Below are 26,167 nucleotides of genomic sequence, written 5' to 3' on the forward strand. Positions count from 1 at the left end.
TGCTGGAGCCTGTTACACAGAGCGGGTGAGGGAGAGGTTAGTCGTAAAATGTTGCCCCTGAATTTATTTATAGAGAGCATCCCTCATTGATTATCCTGATAACCTTCTTCTTCATTGTTACCTTGGATCAGGCATGATCCCTTATTGTTCTTTGCACAGCACCTACCTCTAGGGATGTTGCAGCTGATTATTGAGAAATATCTATTATTAATTATTATTATTATTTATTATTTATTCCAACCCCATCATCAGTTTTATTCAGAGTCCCAGTGATTTCCACTGGAACTTTTTACCCATAGAAAGAATGGCCCAAGGACTGTGCAGCATTGTTCGTGGCTGATAGGTCCATCAATGGCTATTAGCCAGGATGGGCAGGGATGGTGTCCCTCCTCTCTGTGTGCCAGAAGCTGGGAATGGGCGACAGGGGATGGATCACTAGATGATTACCGGTTCTGTTCATTCTCTCTGAGCACCTGGCACTGGCCACTGTCAGAAGACAGGATACTGAGCTAGATGGATATTTGATCTGAACCAGTATGGCTGTTCTTATGGCTCTCAACCTTTCCAGACTACCTGTACCCTTTCACAAAAAGAAAAGGAGGACTTGTGGCACCTTAGAGACTAACATATTTATTTGAGCATAAGCTTTCGTGAGCTACAGCTCATTTCATCAGATGCATTCAGTGGAAAATACAGTGGGGAGATTTATATACATAGAGAACATGAAACAATGGGTGTTACCATACACACTGTAAGGAGAGTGATCACTTAAGGTGAGCTATTACCAGCAGGAGAGCGGGGCGGGGTGGGGGGGAACCTTTTGTAGTGATAATCAAGGTGGGCCATTTCCAGCAGCTGACAAGAATGTCTGAGGAACAGTGGGGGGTTGGGGGAATAAACATGGGGAAATAGTTTTACTTTGTGTAATGACCCATCCACTCCCAGTCTTTATTCAAGCCTAAATTAATTGTGTCCAGTTTGCAAATTAATTCCAATTCAGCAGTCTCTCGTTGGAGTCTGTTTTTGAAGTTTTTTTGTTGAAGAATTGCAACTTTTAGGTCTGTAACCGAGTGACCAAAGAGATTGAACTGTTCTCCGACTGGTTTTTGAACGTTATAATTCTTGATGTCTGATTTGTGTCCATTTATTCTTTTACGTAGAGACTGTCCAGTTTGACCAATGTACATGGCAGAGGGGCTTTGCTGACACATGGTGGCATATATCGCATTGGTGGATGTGCAGGTGAACGAGCCTCTGATAGTCTGGCTGATGTGATTAGGCCCTATGATTGTGTCCTCTGAATAGATATGTGGACACAGTTGGCAACGGGCTTTGTTGCAAGGATAGGTTCCTGGGTTAGTGGTTCTGTTGTGTGGTGTGTGGTTGCTGGTGAGTATATGCTTCAGGTTGGGGGTCTGTCTGTAGGCAAGGACTAGCCTGTCTCCCAAGATCTGTGAGAGTGATGGGTCGTCCTTCAGGATAGGTACCCTTTCAGGAATCTGATTGGTCTTGCATACCACAAGTTGCAACTCACCTAGTTGCTTAGAAAATCAGAAATCAAAATACAAAAATTTCACAGCCACCTTATTACTGAAAAAAATCTTACTTTTTATTTTTACCACGAATGATAACATAAATCAATTGGAATATAAATACCATATTTACATTTTGGTGTGTAGTATATACAGCAGTAGAAACAAGTCATTGTCCCTATGAAATAGTTTGTGCAGACTTTGCTAGTGCTTTTATGTAGCCTGTTATAAAACTAGGCAAATATCTAGAGGAGTTGATGTACCCCCCGGAAGACCTGTGGGACATAACTGCCTCTGATCCAGAACCAGAACAAATAATCCAGTCTTTCCTTTATACAGCTTGGGCCTTTAATCTTGCCCTCATGTAATAGGGGGTAAAAATATAAGAGCAGCCATACTGGATCAGACCAAACATCCAACTAGTTCCTTTTTGAACCCTGTTATAGTCTTGGCCTTCACAACACCCTCTGGCAAGGAGTTCCTCAGGTTGACTGTGTGCTGTGTGAAGAAATACTTCCTTTTGTTTGTTTTAAACCTGCTATGTATTCATTTAACTGGGTGACCCCTGGTTCTTGTGTTATGGGAAGGAATAAATAACACTTCCTTAATTACTTTCTCCACACCAGTCATGATTTTATAGACCTCTATCACATCCCCCCTGAGTCGACTCTTTTTCGAGCTGAAAAGTCCCAGTTTTATTCATCTCTCCTCATATGGAAACCACTATTTTAATACAGGCCGTTTGGAGAGACTAGGAAGGAGTAATCTGACAGCACCACGCTGGAGCCAGAATATGTGTTTTTAACAGGAAAACGCCCGAGGGGCTCCGCTTCCAACCTCAATATGCACAGCATTATCTGTAGCTGGGAAGGGAGGGTTTTTGTACGGCTCTCCTGTGCGGCTCTGTCACTGTGCTCTCTGCAGGGCGCAGAGATACACCGCGCTGTCCGCCAGCTCCAGGGCTGCGATGTTCAGAGCTGTGGCGCTGTCATTAGCCTGGGAAGAAAACCTCTTCTGGGCGAAATCTGCGGTATCACTGAACGTGCTCCCTTTTGCTCCTCTCTGGAGAATGTACTGCGGGGCTTGGTTCGGATACTGACGGTACCAAGAGAGATAAACATACGTATCGCTGGTGGTGTAAGAACAGGTGAGTGTCACAGAACCTCCAACTGATCCAGACACTTCGAGTTGATTGGATTTGACCGAGTCGCCCAGCGCAGAGCCTGAAAAAAGAGAAACACTTTAGAGGACAACATTTCACCTGTAGTTGAGCCTTGGAAAGGATTCCACCTGCATTGGTGTTTCAGGGAATTTCAAAGGCGTATAAGGGATTTAGGCGCCTAACTCCATAGGAATTAATGCTGTGAGCAGGACAAGGGTTGGGGGTTTAAAGTTAGGATTAAGGCAAGGGTATGAACAAGGGTTTAGGGTTATGGGGAGGGTGAACTGTCAGGTTGTAGCATTCGCGTTTTGGTTAGGTCCTAGGGTAAGGGTTACAGTTAGGGTTCGGGTTCTTTATAGGGTTAGGTTGATGATTATTGAATGTCTCGTTCCCTTAGACTTCTTTGGAACCCCAGCCCAGTTACCTAGGAGATTGAATATCCAAATGCTGAGAAGAAAACGCGCCTCCATAGTATCTTCTCTAGAGACCCAGTTTCAAACGCCCAGCTACTGCCGCTGCCTGAGAGGAATATAGAGGACCCGCCAGTGAGGGCAGCAAGAACAGTGGAAGATTCATTCGAAACCAACGGAGAGGAAGAGGGAGGAGTTTGGGGAATTCATCGGAGATCCAGAAAACGCAGAGGGTTCAGGTCGGCCAGCAGCTGACATATCAGTGTGCTTCGGGTTGGGGGTGGAGGTGGGGGGTTGTGGGGAAGGGTCTGCTCTGGGACTCAGGGATCTGCTCCACCCTCCACAGACTCTGTGTGTGACCATGCCTCAGTTTCCCTAGTTGTAAAAAAAAAAGGGGGGGGGTCCCCAGATCCTATAGGGACTGCTGAGATTTCTTGACGTACTCATGTATCATTGGGATTGGGCATGAATATGTTTATCCGCAATCAATGTCTGGGGCTATCACAAGAAAAATGTAAGGGGATGAGGAGCCCAACTCCATTACCCTCTTTTGAAATGCCCAGTCAGAACTCCTGAAAGAATTATTTTAAATTATTTTCGTCTTTCCTCTGCTGCCTTTTCCCTCAGCCTCAGTTTAAGCGGAGACCTATAGAACACAGAAGGGTTTCAAAAGACAACCAGTGTTTATATTTTCCTCCAGCAAATGGCGACGCTTTGTCATGTTAAGAGTTCATGGTTCTCAGCATATAGTCCCGGGAATAGTGTCTTGCAACTAAATAGTTTCCAAGCAAATCTACCCCAAAAGGCAACTGTCTCTACAGTAGGAGCATTGATTTGACTCTGGGAGAGTTGGTAACTGCAGCTTTACACCACCACTCAAAAATGGGTATTTCCAACAATTTCCTCCTCATCTTGACTCGCCTATTTTACCCCCCTTTCACCATAAATGAGCAATGAGTGTAAATGAGTGTAAAGGAAATTTTTCATTCCAATTTTATCTCAATTTGTATTTTCAACAACAGTTCACTTTGCCTACATTTGTACTCACCTTTAACACTTATTTTACTACAGGTGATTCCCACACACACACAACACAGATATAGGTCATCCCTGACGCCAGGAAAAGAGGTGTTAATAGTTTCCTAATTAAAGATCAGGGCCATTATCTTATCCAAGGGCTATGTTTAAATTAGCTCTTTAAATAAACATTTAGCTTTTAAGGGGAGTTGTATATTTAAGCAGAGCAAATACTCTTCTTTCAAGGCGCTGCTGCCCGTTTTAATGCCTGTACCATCCCCTGCAGCAGGGCTGGGAGGGTTTTTGTACAGCTCTGTTATGTGGCTCTGTCACTGTGCCAGACGTAGGGCGCAGAGATACACCGCAGTGTCTGCCAGCTCCTGGGCTGCGATGTTCAGAGCTGTGGCGCTGTCATTAGCCTGAGAAGAAAACCTCTGCTGGGCGAAACCTGCGGTATCACTGAACTTGCTCCCTTTCGCTCCTCTCTGGAGAATGTACTGCGGGGCTCGGTTCGGATACTGACGGTATCAGTAGAGAAGGACACCAGCCGTGTAGCTAGTTTCATAAGAACAGGTGAGGGTCACGGTGTCTCCTTCTGACCTGGACACCTCGGGTTCATTGGACCGGACCGAGTCACCCAGCACCGCACCTGCAACAAGACACTCACGTTCAAGGACATCCAGGTGCACTGGCAGGTCTAGGCTGAGAATTTTTAAAGAGCCCAAGGGGTTTATCAGCCTAATTTCAAACAAATTAAGGTTAGCGCAAAAATTAAGGTTAAGGATAGCCGGGGCGTTCGGATCTGGGTCAGGGTTAGGATCAGGGTTCAGATTCTGGGTAGAACGGGAGTTGGGAGCCGAATTCCATGACGCGTCTTCCAAAAACCCAGAGCCCGGTTACCTAGTTGGTTAAAGACCCAAAGGCTGAGAATGAAACGCGTCTCCACGGTGCCTCAGACAGCGGCAGCCGGACAAGCTGAGAAGTCGCGGCAAGAAGAATCTTAAAGGCAACTTCTCGGAACAAGGGCTGGGAGCGGTTACTGCGGGACCAGCTGAGCAGAAGAGGGCGGGGTTCGGGAAATGCGTAACAGACACAGGAAACGTGCTGGGTTCAGATTAATCGGCAATTGAAGCGCAGGTGAGAACTCGTGGGACAAATTCCTTCCACTGCATTTCCTGGAAGATCGGTTTCTGACTTTCTGTCTTTTTTTTTCTTATTCATTTTCATTTTTATTGTTCTTCTTGTTGCTACTTGGTGAGAACTGAATTAAAGACATTGTGGGAAGACTTAAAAGCTCTGTGTTGTGTGTGCTGGTTTTGTGGGTGTCTTTCTTTCTATCTCTATGTTTGTGTTTGCACGTGTGTGTCTGCGTGCTTCTGCGTGTGGTGCCTTTGTGTGTCTATCCCACTGGCCCCATGCTGGTTTACTCCAGAAAGGGGAATCGAGCCCCACTGGATTGATACAGCTGATTGATACCTGTGGTGGACCTGGCCCAGTTGACTCCATCTGGCCCACAGTGATTCACCTGAGTTGAGGAGAAGACCCACTGTGGGTAAACTGAGGTTAATCTGGGGCAATACAATGGTGAATGCGGCAAAGAGTCCTGTGGCACCTTATAGACTAACAGACATGTTGGACCATAAGCTTTCGTGGGTGAATACCCGCTTCGTCAGATGCACACAGATCTAGACGAACACGGCTACCCCTCTGATCAATGGTGAATGAGGCCCAGAAGGCTTCATAGCTGTCAGGCCCTGTGATTCATACCAGCCCCTCCCTCTGGTTTAACCGTCTGTCTGGGCCTAGGGATTCTACTCTGCAGTTGTGTTTCTCATGCTGAGAAAGACAAGGGGGTGGGTTTTTGTACAGGGCTCCCTATTAAACGCCTCACGGTGCCTTCCCACAGAGCACAGAAATACATCGCCGAGTCCGTCGGCTCTAGCTCTTTAATGGTTAAACTGAAGAATTTTGAGGATTTCCTGAATTCTGCAGAAAACCGTCTCCCGGCTCCATTCTTTTCAGGGTTATTATAATCTATTCAGAAGAGGAAATCCATTGTCCCCGATCGTTGCTGTCTGTACCAAAATAAGTAGTAATTCTGGTATCCAGTGGAGAAAGTGCATTCCAGGGTGATAGTCTGACCCCCCCAACTTTTCCAGCTGCCCTTGTGTTTGCGTGACACTGCCTTGTCCCTGGCTGAAACCTGCAGGGAAGGAAAGAGATGCAGGGAAAGTTCACTTTAATTAAGCATGTAAACCTGTCGCACATCTACAGCCGTTCTAGTGTGAGGAGAACAAGAGTCCCTTTAGGATTCACGGCCTGCCAGAAATGGAAAGATTGTTTTTAGGTATTTTGTACAAAGAGAATGACGCAGGCACAGAATGCGGGATGGGTTTTCCCGCCTTCTAGTAAGGCAGGAGTGAAGTTCGGAATAGAACCCAGGAGTCCTGAGTCCTAATCGTCCATGCTCTACCCACTGCAGCATGATCCCCAGTCAGCTCTGGACATAGGACCCAGGAGTCCTGATCCTCAGTCTGACTGCTCTCAACCACTAGACTCTCCTCCTCTCCCAGAAGTGAGAATAGAAATCAAGACGCCAGACCCCCTCCTTTAAGTTGCTAGACCCCTGCTCCCCTCCGTGAGCTGTGAGCAGAACCCAGGGATTCTGGCTTCTAATTCCACCCCCTGCTCAAACCCATTGGGTAACGGAAGATCTAACATTCGTTTCCCCTTTTAGCGGACACTTACTCCAAGAGAGGAACGCTCTTGCCGTCCAAATCAAGAGTTCTGGGGCATTCATGGTTAAATGTATTGTTCCCAGACCTTCAGGGGCGAAAGCCACCACAATGATGGGTGCAATACAGGAACCCGGGTAGAACAGAATCTTATGGTGAAGTTGCTCTCACAGAAGCAAATCAGAGACATTAAATCTGTGGCAAAACTTCCATTTAGTCCTCTCCTATAGACCCCAGTTGAAGGCCGTTTCCCTCACCATGGAACAGCTAATACCCTCCGGTAGCGTTTACCCCACCCGCTGTGGCTTTGGCTGGTTCCTGTCACGTGGCACCTTTCTAACCTCCAGATCTCTTTCGCAGCTCGGTAGGAGCAACTTAGCTCTGTCTCATCTTCGGAGACAAGAGCGCAGCAAGAATCACAAGGTCGAGCAGGGTTTTTACTTTTTTCAAAGGCTAGAACACACACACACACACACACACACACACGGGACTGCACATGGATCCCACTGCCACAGATCTGGGCAGGGCCCTCCCTGCTCACAGCCCAGAGAAAAATTTTGCCCCGGGTTCTTTCTCCAGCGTGAAGCAAAGTTAACCCCGTTGACTCACGACCTGGGGATCTGGGCCATTGACCCTAGGGCGATTTATGCTACCTGGGGTCTGGCCCATTGAATTCAGTGGGGCAACCCTGATTTGCACCAGCTGAGACTTTGGCCCGTTTACGCTACTGGAGCGAGCGAGGTCTGATTCCTACCTGCTGGGGTCTGGCCCCAAAAGCAGACGGAGCTATTCATGGGAATTGTGGTGTGACAGGTACTGACATCTGGCTCATGAGGTTCTGGGTATTTTGGGAGAGGTGGGGGGACGGTTCCTGGAAGAGGGTAACATTTCCACACAATTAGTGCCCGTGCGGTTTCCGTCACACCCTGCACCGTTTGATTCAAACCCTGCTTGTGGCTTGTTGTGTCTCTTTCTGCTGATTTCTATCTGCGCCAGTTTTGTCTCCGAGTCAAGAGAAAACTGATCACTGGATTTTTGTAAAGGTCCCTCTATTAACCCACCCTCAGTGGTAACTTAAGGCCCTCTCAGCTATAGCACAGAAAACCATCGCCGAATCGGTCAGTTCTAACTCTGCAATTCTCATACCCACGTATTTTTCGGCTCGCCTGAAGTCCAGTGAGAACCGGCTCCCAGCCCCTTTGTGCTCCCTTTGGGAAGACCTTCGGAAGAGGTACTTCGTCTGGCCGCTGCTGTCCTGTTTGTACCAGTATGTGTCATAACCTGCATCTTCAGTCCAGAAAGTACAGTGCAGTGTCACAGAGTCACTCTGTACCCCGCTCAGCTGTCCTTGTCTTTGGGTGACACTGTTCACCTCGGTACTTAGTCCTGCAAAAAGAGTAGATGCAAATTAACTATAAAAATTAGCACCGCTGTGTCTGCTGTCCACTGAGGATCTCAAAGGGTTTTCCAATAGATGTGATCTATGCCCATACACTCTATCTATCTATCTATCTATCTATCTATCTATCTATCTATCTATCTATCTATCCCCACACACATTCTTTAACCAGATAGCTAATTGTCCCCCACACTCCCTCTATCTATCTATCTATCCCCATATACCCTCTCTATCTATTTGTCCTTCCCCTCTCTGCAAGATATATCTATTTGTCTATCTCTGTATTTTTTCTCATTCATTTTTAGAAAGGCTGCAGCTGAGATCTTCAAAGCCGCCTAAGAGAAGCAGATCAGATGTCCTAAAATTGATGGGACCTGGCTGCCCGGATCCGGTAGGCAGATCTGTGAATCCCAGCCCGAATACAGAATGGAGTCTTTTCTTTGTAAAGGGAGAATAATTTTCTTCCCTAAATACCACGCCATATTCAATGTCACAGTTCAGGGATTTTCTTTTTCGCCCGGAACGTGTTAAGAGCGGGAGCTCCCTGGCCCTTACAAACACATTTCGACTTTCACACTTTTACACATTCACAATGAACATCACAAAACTTGACCTCACCTGACAACAACAGTAGAATATGGAGCTGTACTAGTCGAGACCGCGTGCTCGCTGCAGCTTCTAATCAACCTCGGGGTCACTAGGTGTCTGCAGCGAGCAAGAGAAGATTTCTCCCGCTTGTGTTAATTTGTTTGTTGTTTCCTTTATCTATTTTTAATGACTGCGAATGATGTAAACACAAGCCCTGCTTTTTCTGTAAGCCCCACTTCAATTTCCTTCCCGCCTTGTGACGTTAAACCGCTTGTACTGCACATAGCAACAAACTGCAAAGTCAAAGGTGGTTAATATGCAGGTCTGGAACGCCCCTAGTAGATATTCACAGCAACCAATAAAAACTAAAACTGTCAGAGACCACCCAGAAGGGGAAAATTCGCATGGAGTTTCAGGGTGATGTTTCTCCAGAGGAGAATTTTTGGAAACCGGTTATTTATTATTATTATTATTATTATTATTATTTTATTATTGTTATTATTATTATTATTATTTTCTGAGCTGTGAGACTTTAAGGAAGGCGATACCTTAGCACATGTTAAAAAAAACTTCTTCTCACTATGTCCAGTCATTATTCAAATTCCCCTGGTGTATAAACTTCAGACTTGCAGGAAAACTCTGTGTTTGTTGTTGTTTTCGGCTGGAGATTAGGGCTGGGATATTCAAAAGGGCCTAAGGGAGTTGAATTTCATTGGAATTTGCAGAGGAAACTGGGTGCTTAACTCTTGAAAATCCTAACCACAATTACAAGTGACTCATTAAAGGATTCAGTGTTAGGAGAAATACTGATATGAAGAGTAGGTATTTTTAACCTACAGCCAGGTAATGCTACTCTCCCCTCTGCCACCTCTCAGCTGTGCTGCCCCGGAGGGGGGAAATAAGTTGCTTCTCTGTTTGTAAGGAAGGTTTGAGAGCAAAGCTGGACCTGTAGTTAGGCCAGGAGCCTAGGATTTGGGAATCTAGTCCCTCCTCTACCAAACACTATCTCTGTGACCTTGGATGGGTAATTTGTTAATTCTCTGCGCTTGAAGACTCATCCCTAAAATGGAGATAATACCCCTGCCCTATATCACAGAAGTGTTGTGAAAATTAAATAATTCAAGGCTGTGAGGAGCTCAGGTAATGGGGCCCATAAAAGTAACTTAGATAGAAGTTATGGGCTTATGGTAAATTTTTCAAAAGTACCTAAGTGAGGTAGGACACTAAATCCCATTTTCAAAAGGCTCTTTTGAAAATGTTCTTCTTAATGCGGGGAATTATGGGATGACGTTCTATGTCATGGGGGAGTCAAAGAGATAATCATCCAGCTGACTTCTGTTTTTTAAAATCCGTTAATCTATTATATCCGTCCCTGTTCATTTTTAATGGGAATCTGGTGTTCAAAACCCGAAATCAGATTAAAACGCTGAGACCAAGTATTTCCTAGCACACAGTTGTAAAATGACGGTCATGGTGATGGCACCTAGAGGTTAAAAGTGAGATCTGGGCTGGCCCTGTCAGTCAGGGAGCTGCACAGACACCTAGTGAGAGACAGCCCCTGCTTCAAAGGTTTTTCAAACTCAACAGCGAAGACAGATGGGGAAGAATGCAAGTGAGGGATGTGGGAGGGTTTTGTGCAGCTGTCTCCGGGGGCTCTCTCACTGTGTCTCATTCAAGGCACAATAATACACAGCTTCGTCCGCCAGCTCCAGGTCTGCGATGGTCAGAACTGTAGAAGTGGCGTTAGCGTCAGCAGTGAACCTCCCCGGGCAAAATCTGCGTGGTCACTGATGGTGCTTCCCTTCGCGTCTCTCTGGAGAATGTACTGCGGGGCTTGGCGGGGGCTCTGGCGGTACCAGTGGAGAGAGACACCGCTATAGCTGGTGCTGTAGGAGCAGCTGAGTGCCACAGCGTCTCCTTCTATGACAGACACGTCGGGTTCAATGGATTGGATTGAATTGCCGGACACAGCACCTGCAACAAGACGAAATACACCCGATATAGACAGTCTAAGAGTGCACACTGCAAGAGAGAGCAGAGGAGCGGAGTGGAGCAGAGATAGAAAGAGAGTTAGACAGAGAAAGGCGGAGTGAGGGAAAGAAAGAAACAGCTGGTAGAAAGATAACTAAGGATGCAACTTGGGTACGAGAGAGACAGACTCATAGGCAGTGACACAAGCTGCATGACCAGGAACTACCCGGACACCGAGTACCTAGGAAGAGGCTCAGCAGCAAACACTTGCTCATTGTTTAAGATAAGTGACCCCCGGTCGTTCCACTCAGAGGCGTTCAAACCACACTGCAGGAAGAGTCTCGAAAACCTGACCCAGATTCTCCCTTACTCCTCTGTGGGGCGGATCTGAACATACACACAACCCCCAGTGCACAGGAAGCAGAGGGAAGTGGGGGTTGCCGCTGAATTCACTGCAACATCAAGTTTATTTCCTTCTGGTAATCATCCTCCCCCCCGCCCCCGCCGTCTAGAAAAAGTCCTGATTTCTTTGTAATTGTCAGGGCATAGGCAAGATATCGAGAGTTCTGGTGACCTCGGGGTGCATTTAGTCAGTGCGCGGTTTCCTTGTTAATGGGTAACTAAAAAAGGAAGGAAGGAAGGAAGGAAGGAAGGAAGGCAGCAGATAGCTAGACAGTGTCAGCAGCAGTTAATCAAATCACTTGCCAGGGCTGCTATAGCGCCAGTGCCTCTTTGTTCCGCCCTGCTCCTGCCTTGGACCTGGCCCTGCTCCTGCTCTGAACTCCGCCTTGCCTCAAGTTGCAGATAACCCTAACCTGGCTCTCAACTCCCATTCCTGATTTCGGCTTTGCCTCTTGGCTCTGTCTTCTGGAGGCTCCCTCCTGCTCTAACCACTGGGTGTGACTGCCAGCATCCTGGTCAGAGATAGAGATTGGCTTTGCTAGGGTTACAATGGCTTTCATCTGAGATGAGGTTCTGCACAGGGGAGTTCTCTCAGGCATATAGAAACTGACTCCGTGTTTTAAACAGATGTTTCCAGACTCGGAAAATATGGTAACCCATTTCTCAATGAAGTTTTTTGTAAGACAACACATATCGTAATAAAACATTGCAAACCTCTGCACATAACTACTCTCGTAGATATCAATGAGGTAAGAAGGAGTCAGGCTTGGTGAGAGGAGATTGGTGGTACAAAATGATACAGGGATGGAGACTGGAAGATAGCTAATGTAACACCAATATTTAAAAAGGAGTCTAGAGGTGATCCCGGCAATGACAGACCGGTAAGTCTAACGTCAGTACCGGGCAAATTAGTTGAAAGAATGGTAAAGAATAAAATTTTCAGACACATAGAAGAACATAAATTGTTGGGCAAAAGTCAACATGGTTTCTGTGAAGGGAGATCCTGTCTTACTGATCTACTAGAGTTCTTTTTAGGGGTCAGGAAACATGTGGACAAGGGGAGCAATTTCATGTGAAGGAAGGGAGGGTTTTTGCACGGCTCTGGGATGAGGCTCTGTCACTGGGCCCTCTGCAGGGCGCAGTAATACAGCGCTGTGTCTGCCAGCTCCAGGGCTGTGATAGTCACAACTGTAGAGGTGTCATCAGCCTGGGGAGTAAATCTCTTCTTGGCAAACTCTGCAAAATCCCGGACGGAGCTGTATGCCTTGGCACCTGTTCGGAGAACGTACTGCGGGCCTTGGTCAGGAAACTGACGGTACCAGTAGAGAAAGACATCAGAGTAGCTGGTATTGTAAGAACAGCTGAGTGTCACATTGTCCCCTTCTCCTGCAGACACTTCGGGTTTGTTGGACTGGATCGATTCACCCAGTACAGCACCTGCAACAAAAAATATACCAGTTATATACCATCAGAGTGCCCAACCTAAACACAGAGAGAGAGAGAGAGACAGAGAGAGACAGAGAGAGAGAGAGAGAGACAGAGAGAGAGAGAGAGAGAGAGAGAGAGAGAGAGCGTATGGAAGGAAAGAAAGCTGAGAGACCGAGATAAAAAGACAGTCATACAGAGAAGAGGAGAGTCCTGCAAACAAAAGGCAGGCGGGCAGCGGGGGAAGGATAGTTAAAAGAAGTGGTTCCTGTTTTAGGGAGAGACTATTTAGCAATGGGACGGGCTGCATGAACAAAACCAAAAATCACAATTACCTGGGCACAGAGTAACTATAAAAAAGCTTAGTATCAAACTCGTGCCCATGGTTTGAGCAAAGCGGATCTGGTTTGAGATTCACAAAGGGGCAGTGAAAACACAACAGCGAAGCAACGGGGTCATTGGCTGAATGTGTTAAACTATTCCAGATTCCTCCCTGAAACGTCGAGCGGGGCGGATCCGACCCCAGTGCCCAACCCCAGAGGAAATGAGAAGTGGAGAGGGGTGTTTGCTTCCGATTTCTCTGTGAAACCGTCTGCTACCTGGCTCTTCTTCCCACCCCAGCTTTCAAAAAGTTTTGTTTGTAGCTGTGACTATCCAATGGTTAAAATGACTAGATATGAAATGGACTTCTTTGCCTGACCAGGGCATCAGGGAGACTTACTTGCATAAGAAGCTGGTTAAAAAGAAAGACTGAAGGACAAAGAGAGCTGGATGGATGGATGCTGATTTCAGTGGACCTGAAACGCGTCACAGCAGCTAAGAACCCGGCCAGAGTTGCGGTGATGGGACAAAGATCAGAACCTCGCCCAATGTCTTCTACAGCATGTTTCCGGCTGCAGGAAATCCTGTTACGATTTTCCAAGATTTGTGGGGTGATTTCTTTTATTGACAACAAATATTTTGATTTAAAGGTTGTAAATTCATGCATTTATTAACTCGCATTTATATAACTGAGATAACAACGCATCGGGCTCGGTTTGCACAGCATGGTGGCTCTAACACGACACAGGGATAGAAACTGAAAGATCCTCCAGGACATGGGAAGAGCAGAAGGAACTGAACTCGGCAGAGACGGGTCATAAAGACAACAGCTAGGCCCTTTATCCAATTATAAAAATCATTCTTCCTCCTGTTTTGTTTATGAAAAGAAAGTGAATGCTGTAAAAGAGCCCTCTCTGTGCCTTCCCCCTCTTCCTTCTCCTCTTTATGACACGAGAGTCCCGAAAGAGATGCTATCCAGGGGAGTGTTGGATTTAAAATAAAACACAACGTAAAATGTAATTCCCAGAACGTCAGGCGCGCCCCCTCGTGGACACAATAAATCATGCCAGTAATTTTGACAAAGCAGCTAGAAAACGTAAGAATGGTCTGGCCCAGTATGGCCAAAGGTCCATCTAGCCCAGTGTCCTCTCTTCCAACAGTGGCCAGTGCCAGGTGCTTCAGAGGGAATGACCAGAACAGGACAATTATCGAGTGATCCGTCCCCTGTCGTCCAGTCCCAGCTTCTGGAAGTCAGAGAGGATTAGGGACATCAAGAGCATGGGGCTGCAACCCTGACCATCTTGGCTACTAGCTGTTGATGGACCTCTCTTCCATGAGCCATTCAGATATTTCTCTAGACTGGGGGGGGGGCTTATTTTCACATGGAATTTCTCGTGTTTCTCTAGAGGAATCATCAGCTGTTGGTTTGGTGCAGGAGTCATTGAGAGAAATTATCCAGCCCCTGTTATGCAGGAGGTCAACCTGCATGTGCATAATGCTTCCTTTTGACCTTGAAAATCTGTGTATCTCTGTGTTACTTGTCTCCAGAAGAGATTATTTTAAAGATTGGATTGTTCCTACAAGCCATTCCTTAGTTACAGGAGTCTGGGGAAAGTGTTTCTTTGCTTCCTGAGGAAAAAAAATCTTCTCACTAGAATTCACCATTTAAAACCTGCTTAGTGTAAATTACTGTGAGTATTAGTGGTTATAACTCTGCCATAGCCAGTCCCAAACCCGGCTGGAATAGCAGGAGAGTTGGCATCAGGCTGGCAGCCAGCCAGCCATAAAACTTTGCCAAATAAATCCATGAAATGAGTCCTCTGTAAGCCTTATATGTAGGTTTGGAAGGATTAGTTTTTTAGCAGTAAACGTCAAAAAATATGGATTTCACGGTATGCCACACAAACCCAGGTACAAGTATTTCCCTTGATAATCCTTTGCCTCTCTGTAAAATTCAGTTAAGAAAAATACTGCTTTGAAACGTATTGGGGTTGGGTTAAGTCTGTTTACTTTGACATATGAATTGTCAACATCATGTTTTAATGGTCACATGGCTTTAACTTTTTGGATCTTTGAGTCTCCTGTCATTAAGTAGTTGTGTAAATGGCCTAAGTTCTGTGATGAGTGAGGGGCACGAGGAGGACGCAGGGCCCTGCGGGTACGTTTAGCCTCAGCCGGCATCGGGGCCCCATTGTGCTGGGAGCTGCCCAGACACTGGTGGAGACAGACCCCGCTGCGTTTAAACATTTGGGCTGGGATTTAAGAGCCGGAGGAAGGAAGGCCTCCATTCAATCACAGGTATTTATGGATCCATATATCCATTTGTTTTCATGAGTGGCATTTTCAAGAGAGCTGTGGTGTGTGTGTGTGTGTGTGTGTGTGTGTGTGTGTGTGTGTGTGTGTGTGTACACATTCTGTAATGTATCAGCGAGATGCTGACAGGGAGGACATCACCCTCTGTCTGAGCTGTGGCCCAGCGCTGCATCCCTCACTGGGGGCAAATGCTGGGTCATGGGGACGTTCTCTCTGGTCCCTCTTCCATGCAGAGCCCCTGAAGGTGAAGGGAGGGGAGGGTTTTTGTACAGCTCTGCTGTGAGGCTCTGTCACTGTGCCCGCTGCAGGGCGCAGTAATACACCGCTGTGTCTGCCAGCTCCAGGGCTGTGATGTTCAGAGCTGTGGAGCTGCCATCAGCCTGGGAAGAAAACCTCTCCTGGGCGAAGTCTGCGGTATCACTGACGGAGCTGACTTCCTTCGCTCCTCTCCGCAGGATGTACTGCGGGGCGCGGTTCGGATACTGACGGTACCAGTCGAGATAGACACCAGCACGTAGCTGGTTTCATACGAACAGCTGAGGGTCACGGAGCCGCCTTCAGCTCCAGATATCTGGGGTTCCCTGGGCTGGAGCGAGTCACGGTCACCCACCACAGCACCTGCAACAAGACATCAAATGTACTAGTTGTATGCAGTCCGAGCGCTCACTACGATAACCTTGGACTGGTAGATTGAGAGAGAGGAGAAGGGGGACAGAAAGAGAGACTGCAAAGAGAGGGATTCAGAGTAGCAGCCGTGTTCGTCTGTATTCGCAAAAAGAAAAGGAGTACTTGTGGCACCTCAGAAACTAACCAATTTATTTGAGCATAAGTTTAGAGAGGGAGAGAGAGATGGGAATAGGGAGGCTCTCTCTGTGTGTGTGTGTGTGTACAGAGAGAGAGAGAGAGATTCGGGAGCAATGGGACAAACTCTATGACCAACTACCTGGATATAGAGTGAAAACAAAAACGCCGAACATCACACTTTTTTGCTCATAGTTTTAAGCAAAGTGGCTCCGATTTCAATTCCGTACTGAACCCTTCAGCCCTGAAGAGACAGCGTCCTGCCTCAGTGTGATAGACTCGCCCAATTTCTTCAGACACTGGCCTAATAAGGGGCGTATGTGGAACTCAGAGCCCTTCCTAGCCCACAGGAAATGAAGCGTGGTTGGTTTCCCTTCTGAACGGCGTCCTTGCCTTCCTCAGACCTTCTTTAGCGTGTCTTGGTTTGCTGGGAAGCGTGACTCTCTTTGCAAGCGGTTACATGAAGTAGGAAGTACAGTGACTCGTTGTACATAGAGTAAATTACATGTCGGAGAAATCTAGGACCCCCACTTCCCAAAGACCAATTTCTCAAGAATTCTTGTTTACTGGTGCACAGTGAGGAGGGAGTCCCACGGATTTTTTCCCCAATAGGAATTGCGCTTCTAGCTTTGGTTTCTCCGAAAATCCCCGCTTCCACAAACATCACATTTAAATATCCAAGTTGAATCACTCGCCAAAGACCCCCTCCCCTCAGAGGATAAATTACATCCGAGTGAGCACACGGAGCTCACTCAGGGAAAGTCTGGCTTAATGCACAAAGGCTTCAAAGGATTCCCTGAATATCCGAAGAACAAACGCGGAGTCCTGTGGCACCTTAAAGACTAACATAGAAGCTTATACCCAAATAATTTGTTAGTCTTTAAGGTGCCACAGGACTCCTCGTTGTTTTTGCTGAAACAGACTAACACGGCGTGTCCCTCTGAAACCTGAATATCCCAGTATTTGAGCTTTTGCAGGAATTCCCCTTCTGAGAGTCCTCTAGCTTACTGAGAACCTGCCACCAACCCTCCAGATGTAAACTTTTACAGACAGTGGGATCTGTATTCAACTGTGACTGGGCAGAGAGGGGGACAGAGAGACGGGTGGTAGTGGGAAATAATAGAGCAACCTTGCCGTTCATTAAAATGGAAAGGACTTCAGTCTTGCTGAGAAAATGTTCCATTTTCATCTGTTTTGAGCTTTTGTTTCTCTGAATTGGGCTGTGCTGGATTCGACTGGGTTGGGTTTCTCTGGGTTTGTGTTATGGGGTGTATGTGTGTGTGTTGGTTGGTTGGAATGAACCGGGTTTCGTTGTTTTGTATTCGGTTGGTTTGGGCTATAATCACGCGAGCTGGGTTTGGGGTTGAATTTCATTGAGTTAGGTTGCGCTGCTTTGGGTTGGGTTTGACTGGATCGTGTTGGGATCAGTTCAGTGGGATATGGGGTTCAGGCAGGTTGGATTGATTGAGGGTTGACTTGTACTAAACTGGGCTCAGGCGGATTTGGTTTCGTGGGGGCGAGGTGTGTGAATGCACGGCCACGCGCCTTGCCGCCTGTCGGTTCCAGGTGTATTGACAGAGTTCCCTTCTCTAGAAGGGCCAGGCTTGTTCTGATAAACTCGTTCCCTGATATATGTCATAACACGGGAGGTGAGTTCCTGAGTATATGAAATTATGGTAGTGACAAAATATTATTGAAAGTTAAACTAACTTCGTACCCTTGTTCTAGCGCTTGGCATTTATAGCTTACAGTCTTTTCAATAAGAAATGTATTTTAAGCCAAATAATCTTCATTAATAGTAAAAAATCAGAGGAATATACAGTAGGGCAAAGTGAAGGAACTAAAGTGTGTTAGAGAAGATTAACAGAATATCAGGGAAAAAAAACCAGTTGCTTTTAAAGAACACATCAGACAAACAAACGCCTGTCCAGGATGATCCAAGTATATTTGGTCCTGCTTCATCACAGGGGGCTGGACCAGATGCCTCTCGATGCTCCTTCCAGCCCTGTGTTTATGATTCTATCATGTTGCCATAAACAACCCCCCGCTGACTTCTTGTACGAGTGGAGATGCAGTTCTCCCCCACTGTGGGTCTCAGAACACAGTAATACACCGCGCTCTCCTGGTGAGAAACAGCCTCAATCTTGAAGGGAACCGTCTTATTACCCATGTACAAAGATGCTGAGAATTTTCCCTGGACAAGCGTCTGATCCGAAGAATCAAAGTTCGTTTTAGTCAGTATATGCTGGGGAGGCTGGTTCGGATACTGCCGGTACCAAAACAGATACGGGCTTGGGTCACTGGTGGTGAAATTACAGTGTAAAGTTACACTTTGTCCCTCTGAGCTTCTCACTTCGGGAGGAGACTGGTCCACGGAGTCACTTTGTGCAAGACCTGTGGCGGGAAAGAGAGACTTTAAATATCTCTGTATGTACAGCTGGAACTTTTAAACTCAGTGGGACTTGGATCCCTCACTCCCTTATGCTCCTGTGAAAAGTTCAGCCGGTATCGTATAGGTCTGAATCACTCCTCAAAAACATCTCTCTCTATTCCCAGCACACTGATGACTTGTTTTGTGATGCTAACCTGGCTGTCTCTTTGCAAAAGAAAACAAAATTCCTCCTACGATTTCTTTGTTCAGAGACCTTTATTTTTGTCTTTGCAAATGCCTTTACTTCAAACGAAAGTTTTTACCCTCACCTGACTGTGGAAGCAGAAGCCAGAGCTGTACAGCCACGAACAAGAGCATTTTGCAGATTCAGGTTACCCTTGTGTTGTTACTACGATCTGCAGCTAGGTAGAGAATATCTCCTCCTCCTCTGCGTTTTTGAGAATGACCATTTATGTCCTAAAGATGAAACCTGCTTCCTCCCTGAACTTTCTGTCCTTCCTCTCAGCTTGTGACGCCACACAACGAGCAGACTCACTCAGCTTCTGGTTCCAAGTTTCTTTAATACACGTACACAACGTACTGTAAAACAGGGATGATGTGACGGTGTAGAGCGCCCTCTAGTGGATGTAAAACAATAATGACACAAGCAAGAAAACCAAGCGCTCATCTCTTGCGAAAATCTGAGGCCTCCCCTCGGGTATTTCACCCGGGGTCTCTCCGGCGGAGTTCTGAGCATGAGGCCATTCTCTGGTGTCTGAATTAGGGGAGAGTTACAGGGTTTTGAAAATTGCCCCCAAAAAGATACAAATTAATCTGCTTTTGAGTCCAGGCTCTGCCACAAATTTCCTGGGTGACTTTGGGCAAGTCATTTAGGGTCTGATTATTATAGGTCCTAAGGTGGCTAATGAGGCAATATACAGGCTTTCTGTTATTTTAAAATCTCCTGGATGCCTAACTCTCATTGAATCCCTCGAGGCGCCTCTCTCCATCTGAACGCACCTAAGGGCAGATTCACAAAGGGACTTAGGCACCTAAAGTGACAAGTAGGTGCCTAAATCCCAGAACCAAGCCTTTTTGGGATTCACAAAACCCTGGTTCAGATGCCCCCAAGGCCTGTCCTGGCCTTAAATCTCTCAGTGCCTAAATTTATTCAGTAAAAGTTTGCGCGGGGGGGGGGCAGTTGTTTTGTGTTTTTTCCTATCAGGATGCACACTGCCATGACAGGACGCGGAGGCCTAAACCCCAGAGTGATTCTCAAGACGGAGGAAGATGGGGTGATCCTGCACCTAACTCACCTGCTGGGTCCTGCCCAGTAAGTGTGCCCAGACCTCACCTGTCGGATCGGCCACCGTAGGCATTTTAAATACAAGCTGGGAGAGAGGAGCAGCCCCTCCTCTTTACTTTTATCCCAGTCTTTACGATACTCACCTGGGATGTCGGAGACTCCTGGTTCAAGTCCCCCCTTCCACCTGAGCAGCAGAAGAGATTTGAACAGGAATCTGTAACCTTGTAGGTGAGTATCCCAACTGCTGGGCTTTGGGATATTCGGGGAGGGTGGAGATCCCTCAACTGGCCTGAAAGAGCTGTTCCCCAGTGAATAAACACTGAAAGATTCATGGCCATGGGGGTGGGGGAGAGAATAAGTCTGTAGCCTGGTGGTGGGAGGACTTACCTGGGGGGGACACCCAGTGCCTCTGCTCCAATAGACTTTTTCAAATAACTTATTCACAGTGGAACAGCTTCAGTAGAAGACACTGAGGTCCCTCCCCCAACCCAGAATGTCCCATAGCCCAGTGAGTAGCTTAACTATTGAGTTAAAAGTTACAAGGGACCTCCTCCTTCCTCCCCCGCAGCTTAATGGCAAGAGAGGGTTTGCAAATAATAATCTCAGAGAGAGACATTTCCCTACAGCCCAGATTTAGGCACCTATGTATCCCTGAGAGAGGCCGGGCTTAGCACACACACCACTCAGCTTGGTATCTCCCTGTTGGCTAGTTTACGGGAGGAGCCGCCTAGCCTGCTGTCTCTTGTGGATCCCATTCGGAGGTGTCTGTCTCTCCCAGCTCATTCTTTAGGAAGCCTGAGCACCCAACCTGAGTTTTGTGAATCCCAAAGATTTCTGTAGACACCTGAAAGCATGTTCAGCTTCACCGTACCCAAGTTCCTTTGTGAACTCACCACACATACCTTCTAGAAACCTCACACAGACAAATGGACTAGGCCTCACAGGTGTAACAGTGACCCCCTGTGTGCTAATCTGTTAACGAATGGGGAATATTTCTCAGGACAGCTGGAATACTTTCCCCCTCTCTGGACTCCACATTGGAAGTAGTAGAGAGGGGTTTTTATAGGGTCACTTAGTTTTTCCCACAATAAAAACTGAGGGGTCAATTAAAATACTGAGTGAGTAAAGGAAGTAAACTTCCTGCTCCTGGGTATAAAATAATGTTGTATGAGTGGGGTGGGGTGGAGAAAGAAATTTCCTCTAAGGGCAGGTTCCCCCATATCGATCCAGGGTCCCTTGGACCTTCCTCTGAAGCATCTTGTACTGTCTACTTCTGGAGACAGAATACTGGTCTAGGTGGAGGCTGATCCACTATGATCCTGTGTTTCCTGGTTTCCTTTAAAATTGTGAGCAACCTTAGTGCTCAACCCTAACCATAATCTTAAATCCTAACTCAAAATCCTAACGCTAAACCTAGCTCCCAACCCTGCTATTAATTCTGAACCGTTATCCCAAAACCTTGCCCTAATTTCCCCAGAGCCATAACCTAATGCCAAAATCCTAATCCTAAACATAACACCAACTTTAACCTTAAACCTAACCTAATAATTGCCACAACCCTCACCTTAACCCTAGCCTTAGCTGTAACATTACCCTTGCTTAACCCTAATACCAACTCCTAACCCTAATCAAAAACTCTAACCCTCATTTCCCCTAATCTTATCCCTATCCCTAATCAAAAATTTAATTCTGACCCTAATGCTTAATGGAATCCTAATCCTAATTCTAATCCTACCTCTAGCCCTAACCCTAAATTCTATCCTGCCACAACAATTTATCTAACCACAATCCTAAGAAAAAAGGGTAACTACAAACATAATCCTACCGCAATCTAGCACTAACTGCTTAGCACTAATCCTAAACCCAAATTTAAAACACTAACCCTAAAAGAGGCCTAACCCCAACTTCCACTCTCCAGCTTCTAACCATGCTCCAATCCTAAAGCTTTAACCCTAATCTTAACCGTAACCTTAAAATACCCATAACCCTAATCCCTAATCCTTAATGATAACAATACATTTACCCCTAAATTCTAACTCGTTGCCACACACATAATACCCCAATCCCTTAACCCTAACCTTTGACCATACCCCTAACCTGGACGAGAGTAATGAATGGGGATTAGACCATGGCAGAATTATTCAACATTTTTAAGAACAGGGATCTGCATTCTCTGTGTCCGGTTATGAAAATTGTTACACTTTGAGTTCCTGAGATGCCCAAAGACTCAGATATTTCAGTCCTTTGTGTTTCTTAGGCCTTGTCTACACTGAACATAAGAACATAAGAATGGTCATACTGGGTCAGACCAAAGGTCCATCCAGACCAGTATCCTGTCTACCAACAGTGGCCAATGCCAGGTGCCTCAGAGGGAGTGAACCTAACAGGTAATGATCTAGTGATTTCTCTCCTGCCATCCATCTCCACCCTCTGACAAACAGAGACTAGGGACACCATTCCTTACCCATCCTGGCTAGTAGCCATTAATGGACTTAACCTCCATGAATTTATCCAGTTCTCTTTTAAACCCTGTTATAGTCCTAGCCTTCACAACCTCCTCAGGCAAGGAGTTCCACAGGTTGACAGTACGCTGAGTGAAGAAGAATTTCCTTTTATTTGTTTTAAACCTGCTACACATTAATTTCATTTGGTGGCCCCTAGTTCTTCTATTAGGGGAACAAGTAAATAACTTTTCCCTGTTCACTTTTTCCACACCACTCATGATTTTACAGACCTCTATCATATCCCCCCTTAGTTCCCTCTTTTCCAAGCTGAAAAGTCCTAACCTCTTTAATCTCTCCTCATATAGGACCAGTTCCACACCCCTAATCATTTTGGTTGCCCTTTTCTGAACCTTTACTAATGCCAGTATATCTTTTTTGAGATGAGAGGACCACATCTGTATGGCGTATTCAAGATGTGGGCGTACCCTGGATTTATATAAAGACAATAAGATCTTCTCAGTCTTATTCTCTACCCCTTTTTTAACGATTCCTAACATCCCATTTGCTTTTTTGACTGCCGCTGAGCACTGTTTGGACGTCTTCAGAGAACTATCGACGATGACTCCAAGATCTTTCTCCTGATTAGTTGTAGCTAAATTAGCCCCCATCATATTGTATGTGTAGTTGGGGTTATTTTTTCCAATGTGCATTACTTCACATTTATCCACATTAAATTTCATTTGCCATTTTGTTGCCCAATCACTTAGTTTTGTGAGATCTTTTTGAAGTTCTTCACAATCTGCTTTGGTCTTAACTATCTTGAGCAGTTTAGTATCACCTGCAAACTTTACCACCTCACTGTTTACCCCTTTCTCCAGATCAATTATGAATAGGTTGAATAGGATTGGTCCTAGGACTGACCCTTGGGGAACACCACTCGTTACCCCTCTGCATTCTGAAAATTTACCATTTATTCCTACCTTTTGTTCCCTGTCTTTTAACCAGTTCTCAATCCATGAAAGGATCTTCCCTCTTACCCCATGACAACTTAATTTACATAAGAACCTTTGGTGAGGGACCTTGCCAAAGGCTTTCTGGAAATCTAAGTACACTATATCCACTGAATCCCCCTTCTCCACATGTTTGTTGACCCCCTCAAAGAACTCTAACAGAGTAGTAGGACATGATCTTCCTTTACAGAAACCATGTTGACTTTTGCACAACAATTTATGTTCTTCAATGTGTCTGACAATTTTATTCTTTACTGTTGTTTCAACTAATTTGCCCAGTAGTGATGTTAGACTTACCGGTCTGTAATTGCCAGGATCACCTCTAGAGCCCTTCTTAAATATTGGCGTTACATTAGCTATCTTCCAGTCACTGGGTCCAGTAGCTGATTTAAAGAACAGGTTACAAACCGTAGTTAATTGTTCTCCAATTTCACATTGGAGTTCTTTCAGAACTCTTGGGTGAATGCCATCTGATCCCGGTGACTTGTTACTGTTAAGTTTCTCAATTAATTCCAAAACCGCCTCTACTGACACTTCAATCTGTGACAATTCCTCAGGTTTGTCACCTACAAAAGACGGCTCAGGTTTGGGAATCTCCCTAACACCCTCAGCCATGAAGACTGAACCAAATAATTCATTTAGTTTCTCTGCGATGACTTTATCGTCTTTAAGTGCTCCTTTGGTATCTCGATTGTCCAGGGGCCCCACTGGTTGTTCAGCAGGCTTCCTGCTTCTGAATGTACTTAAAACACTTTTTGTTATTATCTTTTCAGTTTTTGGCTAGCTGTTCTTCAAACTCCTTTTTGGCTTTTCTTGTTACATTTTTACATTTAATTTGGCAGTGTTTATGTTCCTTTCTATTTACCTCACTAGGATTTGACTTCCACTTTTTAAAAGATGCTTTTTTATCTCTCACTGCTTCTTGTTAAGCCATGGTGGTTCTTTTTTAGTTCTTTTTCTGTGGTTTTTAATTTGGGGTATACATTTCAGTTGGGCCTCTATTATTGTGTCTTTGAAAAGTGTTCATGCAGCTTGCAGGGATTTCCCTCTATTCACTGTACCTTTTAATTTCTGTTTAACTAACCACCTCATTTTTGTATAGTTCCCCATTCTGAAATTAAATGCCACAGTGTTGGGCTGTTGAGGTGTTCTTCCCACCACAGGAATGTTAAATGTTGTTATATTATGGCCACTATTTCCAAGCGGCCTGTTATAGTTACCTCTTGGACCAGATCCTGCGCTCCACTCAGGACTAGATCGAGAGTTGCCTCTGCCATTGTGGGTTCCTGTACCAGCTGATCCAAGAAGCAGTCATTTAAAGTATCGAGAAATTTTGTCTCACATTTCATCCTGAGGTGACTTGGTACCCAGTCAATATGGGGATAATTGAAATCCCCCATGATTATTGAGTTTTTTATTTTGACAGCCTCTCTAATCTCCCTTAGCATTTCATCGTCCTATCACTGTCCTGGTCAGGTGGTTGATAGTAGATCCCTACAGTTATATTTTTATTAGAGCATGGAATTACTATCCATAGAGATTCTATGGAACATGTGGATTAATTTAAGTTTTTTATTTCATTTGATTCTACATTTTTCTTTCACATATGGTGCCCCACCCCGCATGACCTGTTCTGTCCTTCCGATATATTTTGTACCCTGGAATGATTGTGTCCCTTTGATTGTCCTCAGTCCTCCAGGTTTCTGTGATGCCTATTATATCAATATCCTCCTTTACCATGAGGCACTCTAGTTCACCTGTCTTATTATTTAGACTTCTAGCATTTGTGTACAAGCATTTTAAAAACTTGTCACTGTTTATTTGTCTGCCCTTTTCTAACGCATCAGATTCTTTTTTATGTGAATGTTTCTCATCTGATCTGGCCCATACTTTATCCTCTTCCATCCTCTCCTCCTGACTAAAACCTAGAGAATCTCTCTCAATAGACTCTCCTCTAAGAGACGTCTCTGTCCGATCCACGTGCGCCTCTGCAGCCATCGGCTCCCCCCGCCCCCCCCCCCCAGCCCCATCTCTTAGTTTAAAAACGGCTCTGCAACCTTTTTAATGTTTAGTGCCAGCAGCCTGGATCCACTCTGGTTTAGGTGGAGCCCATCCTTCCTGTATAGGCTCCCCCATCCCAAAAGCTTCCCCAGTTCCTAATAAATCTAAACCCTCCTCTCGACACCATCGTCTCATCCACGCATTGCGACTCCGAAGCTCTGCCTGCCCACCTGGCCCTGCACATGGAACTGGAAGCATTTCTGAGAATGCCACCCTAGAGGTCCTGGATTTCAGTCTTTCCTAGCAGCCTAAATTTGGCCTCCAGGATGTCTCTCCCACCCTTCCCTACGTCATTGGTACCCATAGGCACCGACTCCGTGGGTGCTCCGGGGCTGGAGCACCCACAGGGAAAAATTGGTGGGTGCTCAGCACCCACCGGCAGCTCCCCGTGGCCCCACAGCAGGGCCCGGCAAGCCTGGAGCGGGAGGGAGGGGGGCGAAGTGGAGCGCGCTCAGGGGAGGAGGCAGAGGCGGAGCGGAGGTGAGCGGGGGCAGGGAGCGGTTCCTCTGCCCTCCCCCCCGAGGGTTACTTCCTGAGCCCCCTCACTGACCTCTGTTCAGCCTCCTCCCCTGAGCGTGCCACCGCTCCACTTCTCCCACCTCCCTCCCCGGCTTGCCAGGGAGGAGGGGAAATGCAGCGCTCCCAGGGGAGGAGACAGGGTAGGATGATTTGGGGAAGGGGTTGGAATGGGGGTGGGGCTGGGGGCGGGGAGGGGGCGGAGTTGCAGTGGGCCTGGGAGTGGGGGGGCCTGAGCACACACCGGCGCCGGCTAAAGTCGGTGCCTACGTTGGTACCTACATGTACCACGACCACCGGCTCCTCCCTAGCACTACACATAAGTCTATCTTGATGCCTCGAGAGATCCGCAACCTTCTCACCAGGCAGGCAAGTCACCATGA

The 26,167-nt window shown here is 46.3% G+C and overlaps 2 gene segments (V, D, J or C); both read right to left on the reverse strand.

The window, feature by feature from the left end:
* Positions 1-1,595: 1,595 nt before the first annotated feature.
* Positions 1,596-4,770, reverse strand: LOC119563645. The segment is given in 2 exon segments: positions 1,596-2,755; positions 4,722-4,770. Coding segments are annotated over 2 exon segments (336 nt in total).
* A 13,263-nt stretch (positions 4,771-18,033) lies between these two features.
* On the reverse strand, positions 18,034-18,961 carry LOC119567959. The segment is given in 2 exon segments: positions 18,034-18,470; positions 18,777-18,961. Coding segments are annotated over 2 exon segments (432 nt in total).
* Positions 18,962-26,167: the final 7,206 nt, after the last annotated feature.

The sequence above is a fragment of the Chelonia mydas genome, chromosome 13 (genome assembly GCF_015237465.2).
Source record: "Chelonia mydas isolate rCheMyd1 chromosome 13, rCheMyd1.pri.v2, whole genome shotgun sequence".
NCBI lineage: Eukaryota > Metazoa > Chordata > Testudines > Cheloniidae > Chelonia > Chelonia mydas.